The sequence below is a fragment of the Mobula hypostoma genome, assembly GCF_963921235.1.
Source record: "Mobula hypostoma chromosome 22 unlocalized genomic scaffold, sMobHyp1.1 SUPER_22_unloc_1, whole genome shotgun sequence".
NCBI classification, from domain to species: domain Eukaryota; kingdom Metazoa; phylum Chordata; class Chondrichthyes; order Myliobatiformes; family Myliobatidae; genus Mobula; species Mobula hypostoma.
Genome location: NW_026948152.1, coordinates 461,454 through 471,268, shown reverse-complemented (window position 1 = coordinate 471,268; position 9,815 = coordinate 461,454). Strand labels below are relative to the sequence as shown.

Genomic DNA, 9,815 nt, shown 5'->3' with positions numbered 1-9,815 from the left:
TGGGTAGCATCAGCAAAACTTCCTGCCAGGGTATTGGTTCCAGGTCATCCCTGTCCTAGAAGGTTGCATGGATCCCAAACCTTGCTCCCACCCTAACTGCTTAGAAACATATTTAAATTTCTGTTCCAACACTGCTGATGAGGAATGCCCAGTTCCTGCCATTTGGGACAATTGGGATACAACATTGGCTTGGGGGAAAAATCTCAGGTAATGGAGGGCTGCAACTTGGACTACAAGTAACCAATGTCTCAGGTAATGGAAGGGTGTACTTGGACTACAAGTATGCAACCGATGGTTTACATTGATATTGAAGAATTGTTGCCTGACATATTTGGAAGAGTGTAGGTGGTTCGATTAGTAAATTTACTGTTGGCATGAAAGTTGGTGGAGTTATAGGTAGTGAAGGTTGCCTAAGAATCATATTAGATGAAAACTTGGGCAAAGTGGTGGGAGATGGGAATTTAATCTAGTTAAGTGTGAAATAATGTACGTTATGGTGTGGACAGAGTAAATGGCAGGGTCCTCCTCAGGAGATCTCAGGGTGCACTTAATACAGCTGCATCTCCTTAACCATTTCAAGCCTGTCACTGGAGTTGCAAGTTTTTTAAAAAATTGTCTGTAGTGACATTAATAGTCATGGATTCCCCATAGCAAATCCACTCTATCTGACCAACCAGTGCAGAATTTCAATTTAGCCCCCAAAGACTTTACTACTCAGTGATCAAGATGCAGGTACAATGTTACTGGAATACTGTAACAATCACTAAACAGCAAAAAATGTAGAAACCCAAATTCAGTGACATCTTAAGGCCGATTTAATTGTAAAGTCTTATATTACACTAGTATAAGGCAACCAAAAATAAATTTTAAAAAATAAAGCACGCACTCTTACAATTTCTACATAAATAGGAAGCAATCAAGCATTCTGAACTTAATACAGGTCCACGCATGTAGACATTTAAATCTGGATTAAATAGTGTATACATCAAGCTATAAACTCCACTTTGTTAGTGGGAGAAACATTTATCAATATTTTACATCTTAGTCTCATACTGCAGCCATTTATCAGCAGGGATGCAATTGACCATATGTAACATGCGATAAGATGCTCAGGCTTCAGTTTCTCTCCCTCACTGGATACACATTAATCCTACTCCACTTCAGATACAAAAAGCCAGCAGCTCTCATTGGCACACTATCTTTTTGCTTTATTACATAATTATCAAAAGTCTAGAAAACTTTGTAAACCTGCGGCACAGATGCAGTGCTCATCTCTCTTCCCTCCTCTCTGGAATTCCACATTCTATTAATGCTTCCTTATATCGCTGTAGACAGCCACAGATGCTTTTCACAAAGCCTTTAGAGAGGGGAAACAGAGGGAAACCTATATCAGGGTAACCACGCTTCTCAGGAAGAAAGCTCCTATAACTCTTTCGCCGTCTTTTTGGCTTGACAATAGCCTGCGATGAAGCCTTCTGTTCTGCAGTTAAAGAGGAGGGTTCAGCTGCCGCCTGTAATTGCTCAGTGGAATTCATATCGAGGCACATACTTTCCTCAGGGCTAGCTTCTGCCAACAACCTCTGCTCTATACTGCTTGCATGCATTTCAGAACTCTCCATTCCTGGCTCCTTGGTGGCCTCAGATTGAGCAAGCACCTGTGATGGAGATGGTGAAACATGCTCAACCTGCCCATCTGCCACTTCAGAAGAGCAGCTATTAACAGACAGGTCTTCAGCACTAAGTTCAGTACTTTTTTGGATCATTTCATTAATTTCCAGCCAAGACTCCATCCTGTTTAAAAGGCGCCAGCCGTTGGTATAGAAGTGCTCTTTTATTTCCTGTTCAAATATTTCCACAGGTTTGCGAATCAGCTGTGTCATAGATTGTACCAGTTTTATCAAAGCCATCTCATTGTAGCAGCGACTATTTTCATAACCTTCTTGCAGGCCACGATCACTGTCAAACCCAGCCTCATTGTAATAGGGCTCATTCACCAGGATCAATCCTGCAGAATCAATAACACAATGTAGACGAAGTAACAATGAAAAGTCTTGAAAATACAAAGACCTGCTGCATAGATTATATACTTCTATAATGATATTGAATCCTATATAGGCACCAAACACAACTTTCACAAGCATTTCACACAACTCCAACATCATAGGCAAAAACATGCAGCTTTCATTTAAATTTTGTTTTAAAAAAGCATTTATTTGAAACTTCTGAAATGTTATACAGAGGGTTACTTTAGTGATACTGAAGCTTATTTTTAAATGAGGGTGTGGGGACAAAACTATGAACTGGAATTGATACATCATTGTCACAGATACCAAGATTCAGTCTAAAAATTGTGTGCATGCATGCATGCATTCCAGACAGATCAGCAGATGGAGTTAAATACAGACAAGTGTGAGGTGTTGCACGTTGGAAGGACAAACCAAGGTAGAACATACAGGGTTAATGGTAAGGCAGTGAGGAGTGCAGTGGAACAGAGGGATCTGGGAATACAGATACAAAATTCCCTAAAAGTAGCGTCACAGGTAGATAGGGTCGTAAAGAGAGCTTTTGGTACATTGGCCTTTATTAATCAAAGTATTGAGTATAAGAGCTGGAATGTTATGAAGAGGTTGTATAAGGCATTGGTGAGGCCGAATCTGGAGTATTGTGTTCAGTTTTGGTCACCAAATTACAGGAAGGATATAAATAAGGTTGAAAGAGTGCAGAGAAGGTTTACAAGGATGTTGCCGAGACTTGAGAAACTCAGTTACAGAGAAAGGTTGAATAGGTTAGGACTTTATTCCCTGGAGCGTAGAAGAATGAGGGGAGATTTGATAGAGGTATATAAAATTATGATGGGTATAGATAGAGTGAATGCAAGCAGGCTTTTTCCACTGAGGCAAGGGGAGAAAAAAAACCAGAGGACTTGGGTTAAGGGTGAGGGGGGAAAAAGTTTAAAGGGAACATTAGGGGGGGCTTCTTCACACAGAGAGTGGTGGGAGTATGGAATGAGCTGCCAGACGAGTTGGTAAATGCGGGTTCTTTTTTTAACATTTAAGAATAAATTGGACAGATACATGGATGGGAGGTGTATGGAGGGATATGGTCCATGTGCAGGTCAGTGGGATGAGGCAGAAAATGGTTCGGCACAGCCAAGAAGGGCCAAAAGGCCTGTTTCTGTGCTGTCGTTTCTATGGTTCTATCATGCCATACAGAATTGTATCAACATAGTAAAAAGGAAAAAACAGAAGGTAGAACAACAAATTTTATGACATATCAGTGATAATAAACTTGATTCTGAAAAGTTATGGAGTTACACACACAGCGCAGTGCAGGTAGACAAGCAAAGCATAAGGGCCAACTGGGAGATCACAAGAATTTCTCTTTTAGCATATTCAAGAGTCTGATAACATCAGGATAAAAGCTATCCTTGAGACTGATGGCACAAGACTCAAGCTTCTGTATAAACTGCTTGATGGAAGGAGGAAGAGAGAGAGAATGACTAGGTGAAGGAGAGAGATCCCCGATTACATTGGTTGCTTTACCCAGGCCAGGGGGTGGAGGAGTATAGGGAATATAGACAGTCAATAGTGTGGACACTAGTTTGTATGCTGGACTGGGTCGCGTTCACACCTCCGTGCAATTTTCCTCAGTCTTGGGGACAACAGTTGCCATACTCAGCTGTGATACATCTCGTTAGGATACTTTCAATGGTGCCTCTGTAACAACTGGCAAGTCTTCAAGAACTTTCAATTTCCTTAGCCTGAAGAGGTAAATGCATCGATGTGCTTTTTCTTTTTTAAATAAAAAGTTCTCGCAACTATGTGGTTGGACCAGGACAAATGTTGGTGATATTTACACCTAGGAGCTGAAGCTCTCAACCATCTCCACCCAGCACCATTGATACAGAATCCACCCTACTTCCTGAAGTCAATGACCCACTTCTTTGTCTTACTGAGGACAATCTGTTGTCTTGACACCATATCACTAGGCTCCATTTCCTTCCTGTATTCCATCTTGTTGTGTAAAAGTTTGCCCACAATGGTGATGTCAACTGTAAAACTGGTAAATGAAGCTGAGCAGAACTCAGTCACAGTGTGAGTGTATAGGGAGTATAGTAAGGGCCTGAGGATGCAGCCTTGCAAAAAAAATAGAATTGCATGAAACCATGAAATTGATATTGTCGCCTATCCATTAAGACATCTGGTCAACATATTTTGTTAAATTCCCAATCACTTTCAGGAGCAAAATAGGACTATGGCTGCAGCATATGCAATCACCACAGATGGACAATTAATTTAAAATAGTTAGAATTGAGTGACCAGAGGTGGCTCTTTAGCCCAAGCTTGTTCTGCCATACAATGAGAGCATGGATGATCAGTGACCCAAATCTATCCTTAATTTGTAACTCCCAGTACTTTACATAAGACATCAAATGCGCCCTGCCTAATTTTCAAATGGCTGCAGCAACATTCCCACATTATAGGTTTGCATTCAAAACTGAACATAATACTCTAGTTATGGCCCAGCTGACATTTTATGAAGTCGTACCATAACCTTTATATTTTATACTGTGACTAATGAAGGCAGTATCCCATATGTGACCTTAACTATCTTATCTATCCCATGTTAAGAGGATGCAGAGTGACTTGGATAGGTTGGGTGAGTGGGCAAATTCATGGCAGATGCAATTTAATGTGGATAAATGTGAAGTTATCCACTTTGGTGGCAAAAATAGGAAAACAGATTATTATCTGAATGGTGGCCGATTAGGAAAAGGAGAGGTGCAACGAGACCTGGGTGTCATTATACACCAGTCATTGAAAGTGGGCATGCAAGTACAGCAGGCGGTGAAAAAGGCGAATGGTATGCTGGCATTTATAGCGAGAGGATTCGAGTACAGGAGCAGGGAGGTACTACTGCAGTTGTACAAGGCCTTGGTGAGACCACACCTGGAGTATTGTGTGCAGTTTTGGTCCCCTAATCTGAGGAAAGACATCCTTGCCATAGAGGGAGTACAAAGAAGGTTCACCAGATTGATTCCTGGGATGACAGGACTTTCATATGAAGAAAGACTGGATGAACTGGGCTTGTACTCGTTGGAATTTAGAAGATTGAGGGGGGATCTGATTGAAACGTATAAAATCCTAAAGGGATTGGACAGGCTAGATGCAGGAAGATTGTTCCAGATGTTGGGGAAGTCCAGAACAAGGGGTCACAGTTTGAGGATAAAGGGGAAGCCTTTTAGGACCAAGATTAGGAAAAACTTCTTCACTCAGAGAGTGGTGAATCTGTGGAATTCTCTGCCACAGGAAACAGTTGAGGCCAGTTCATTGGCTATATTTAAGAGGGAGTTAGATATGGCCCTTGTGGCTACGGGGATCAGGGGGGTATGGAGGGAAGGCTGGGACGGGGTTCTGAGTTGGATGATCAGCCATGATCATAATAAATGGCGGTGCAGGCTCGAAGGGCCGAATGGCCTACTCCTGCACCTATTTTCTATGTTTCTATGTTGCTACCTTTAGGGATTTGGGACAGAGGTACCTCACTGTCAGAATCAAAGTACCCTTGAAGGTATCAGCACAGGGACACAGAGCGGCAAAGGTGGCATATAGGAAACCCATTAGGCAGGGCACAGAATGTAAGAGAGAGATTATAATAAACACTCTGCTAGAAGAAAGCAAGGCTGCAGGCCCGGATGGTGCTCAAAGCCTGTGCCCCTCAGCTGTGTGGGGTACTTCGCCATGTATTCAACATGAGCCTGAGGCTCTGGAGGGTTCCTGTACTGTGGAAGACGTCCTGCCTCATCCCTGTGCCGAAGACGCCGCGCCCCAGCGGCCTCAATGACTACAGACCGGTGGCATTGACCTCCCACATCATGAAGACCCTGGAGAGACTTGTTCTGGAGCTGCTCCAGCCTATGGTCAGGCCACACTTAGATCCCCTCCAGTTCGTCTACCAGCCCCGACTAGGAGTTGAGGATGCCATCATCTACCTGCTGAACCATGTCTATGCCCACCTGGACAAGCCAGCAAGTACTGTAAGGGTCATGTTTTTTGACTTCTCCAATGCGTTCAACACCATCTGCCCTGCTCTGCTGGGGGAGAAGCTGACAGCGATGCAGGTGGATGCTTCCCTGGTGTCATGGATTCTTGATTACCTGACTGGCAGACCACAGTACGTGTGCTTGCAACACTGTGTGTCCGACAGAGTGATCAGCAGCACTGGGGCTCCACAGGGGACTGTCTTGTCTCCCTTTCTCTTCACCATTTACACCTCGGACTTCAACTACTGCACAGAGTCTTGGCATCTTCAGAAGTTTTCTGATGACTCTGCCATAGTTGGATGCATCAGCAAGGGAGATGAGGCTGAGTATATGGCTACGGTAGGAAACTTTGTCACATGGTGTGAGCAGAATTATCTGCAGCTTAATGTGAAAAAGACTAAGGAGCTGGTGGTAGACCTGAGGAGAGCTAAGGTACTGGTGACCCCTGTTTCCATCCAGGGGGTCAGTGTGGACATGGTGGAGGATTACAAATACCTGGGGATACGAATTGACAATAAACCGGACTGGTCAAAGAACACTGAGGCTGTCTACAAGAAGGGTCAGAGCCGTCTCTATTTCCTGAGGAGACTGAGGTCCTTTAATATCTGTCAGACGATGCTGAGGATGTTCTACGAGTCTGTGGTGGCCAGTGCTATCATGTTTGCTGTTGTGTGCTGGGGCAGCAGGCTGAGGGTAGCAGACACCAACAGAATCAACTAACTCATTCGTAAGGCCAGTGATGTTGTGGGGATGGAACTGGACTCTCTCACGGTGGTGTCTGAAAAGAGGATGCTGTCCAAGTTGCATACCATCTTGGTCAATGTCTCCCATCCACTACATAATGTACTGGTTGGGCACAGGAGTACATTCAGCCGGAGACTCATTCCACCGAGATGCAACACTGAGCGTCATAGGAAGTCATTCCTGCCTGTGGCCATCAAACTTTACAACTCCTCCCTTGGAGGGTCAGACACCCTGAGCTGATAGGCTGGTCCTGGACTTATTTCATAATTTACTGGCATAATTTACATATTGCTATTTAATTATTTATGGTTTTATTACTATTTATTTATGGTGCAACTGTAACGAAAACCAATTTCCCTCGGGATCAATAAAGTATGACTATGACTAAGTCAGCAGTTTATGGGAGGAAAGCAGTTGTCAACATTATGGGTTAAAACACTACAAGCAAGACAGAGTGGAGAGGTGAGTTGGTCAGCACTTTGGGGCCCACATCCAAGGAAAAACATTCTGGCCTGGGGAGGGCACAGAGGGTTACAAGAATAATTTCAGAATTTAAAGACTTAATCCATGAGTAACATTGATGTCTTTGGGCCTGTAATCACTGGAGTTCAGAAGAAAGAGGGGTGGAGGGGTGGCAGAATCTCATAGAAAACTGCTAGATTCAGAAAGGCCAGGATAGAGTGGGTCTGTCCATTAGGAGAGTTTAGGATCAGAGGGTATAGTCTCAGTGTAAAAGGACAACCCTTTAAAACAGATGAGGAATTTCTTTAGCCAGAGAGTGGTGAATCTGTGGAATTTGTTGTCATAGGGGCTGTGAAGGCCAAGTCATTGGGTGTATTTAAGACAGATAAGTAGTTCTTGATTGGTAAAGGGGTTAAGGGTTACAGGAAGAAGACGAGAATCAGAATGAAAAGATAATCATCCATGATTAATTAATGATTAAGAGATAATCAATGATGGAGCAGACATATGGACCAAATGACCTAATTCTGCTCCCATCTCTTAAAGGATTATCATATACAGAAGGTGAGAGGTAAGACAGGAGACTGAGGTGATTTAGATGAAGGTGGGGTGCCAGATCTACACAAACACAAAGTGCTGGAGCAACTCAACAGGCCAGGCGAAATCTATCGAAAAGAATAGAGCCGATGTTTCGGGCAGATTGGGAGCTTATGCGAGAAGTGAGGAAGGTGCAAGACAGATATATTCCAAAAAAGAAGAAATTTTCGAATGGAAAAAGGATGCAACCGTGGCTGACAAGAGAAGTCAAAGCCAAAGTTAAAGCAAAGGAGAGGGCATTCAAGGAAGCAAAAATTAGTGGGAAGACAGAGGATTGGGAAGTTTTTAAAAGCTTACAAAAGGAAACTAAGAAGGTCATTAAGAGGGAAAAGATGAACTATGAAAGGAAGCTAGCAAATAATATCAAAGAGTTTTTTCAAGTATATAAAGAGTAAAAGACAGGTGAGAGTAGATATAGGACCGATAAAAAATGATGCTGGAGAAATTGTAATGGGAGATAAGGAGATGGTGGAGGAACTGAACGAGTATTTTGCATCAGTCTTCACTGAGGAAGACATCAGCAGTTTACCGGACACTTGACAGTGGCAGGGAAGGGAAGTGTGCGCAGTCACAATTATGACAGAGAAAGTACTCAGGAAGCTGAATATCTAAAGGTCGATAAATCTCCCGGACCAGATGGAATGCACCCTCGTGTTCTGAAGGAAGTAGCTGTGGAGATTGCAGAGGCATTAGTGATGATCTTTCAAAAGTCGATAGATTTTGGCACGGTTCGGGGGGACTGCAAGATTGCAAATGTCACTCTGCTATTTAAGAAGGGGGCAAGGAAGCAAAGAGAAAATTATAGACCTGTTAGCTTGACATCGGTGTTTGGAGTTGTTGGAGTCGATTATCAAGGATGAGGTTATGGAGTACCTGAAGGCATATGACAAGATAGGCGGAACTCAGCATGGTTTCCTTAAAGGAAAATCCTGCCTGACAAACCTATTACAATTTTTTGAGGAAATTACAAGTAGGCTAGACAAGGGAGATGCAGTGGATGTTGTATATTTGGATTTTCAGAAGGCCTTTGACAAGGCGCCACCCATGAGGCTACTTAACAAGATAAGAGCCCATGGAATTACAGGAAAGTTACATACGTGGATAGAGCGTTGGCTGATTGGCAGGAAACAGAGAGTGGGGATAAAGGGATCCTATTCTGGTTGGCTGCCGGTTACCAGTGGTGTTCCACAGGGGTCCTTGTTGGGGCCGCTTCTTTTTACGTTGTACATCAACGATTTGGATTATGAAATAGATGGCTTTGTGGCTAAGTTTGCTGATGATACGAAGATAGGTAGAGGGGCTGGTAGTGCTGAGGAAACAGAGAGTCTGCAGAGAGACTTGGATAGATTGGAAGAATGGGCAAAGAAGTGGCAAATGAATTACAATGTTGGAAAGTGTATGGTTATGCATTTTGGCAAAAAAAATAAACCAGCAGACTATTATTTAAATGGGGAGAGAATTCAAAGTTCTGAGATGCAATGGGACTTGGGAGTCCTCGTGCAGGATACCCTTAAGGTTAACCTCCAGGTTGAGTCAGTAGTGAAGAAGGCGAATGCAATGTTGGCATTCATTTCTAGAGGAATAGAGTATAGGAGCAGGGATGTGATGTTGAGGCTCTATAAAGCACTGGTAAGACCTCACTTGGAGTACTGTGGGCAGTTTTGGGCTCCTTATTAAAGAAAGGATGTGCTGACTCTGGAGAGGGTTCAGAGAAAATTCACTAGAATTATTCTGGGAATAAGAGGGTTAACATATGATGAACGTTTGTCTGCTCTTGGACTGTATCCCTTGGAGTTTAGAAGAATGAGGGGGGCCCTCATAGAAACATTTCGAATGTTGAAAGGCATGGACAGAGTGGATGTGGCAAAATTGCTTCCCATGGTGGAGGAGTCTAGTACGAGAGGGCATGACTTGAGGATTGAAGGGCACCCATTCAGAACAGAGATGCAAAGAAATTTTTTTTAGCCAG

The 9,815-nt window shown here is 43.2% G+C and overlaps 1 protein-coding gene across 2 annotated transcripts in view; it reads right to left on the bottom strand.

The window, feature by feature from the left end:
• Positions 1 to 799: 799 nt before the first annotated feature.
• LOC134341300 ((E3-independent) E2 ubiquitin-conjugating enzyme UBE2O) overlaps positions 800 to 9,815 on the bottom strand; it is a 138,869-nt gene continuing 129,853 nt past the window's right edge. For both annotated transcript variants that reach the window (XM_063039177.1, XM_063039178.1), the window contains exon 18: positions 800 to 2,005. In XM_063039177.1, coding sequence (XP_062895247.1) covers positions 1,269 to 2,005 — 737 coding nt within the window. In that variant the 3' untranslated portion in view covers positions 800 to 1,268. The remainder of the gene's footprint in view (positions 2,006 to 9,815) is intronic.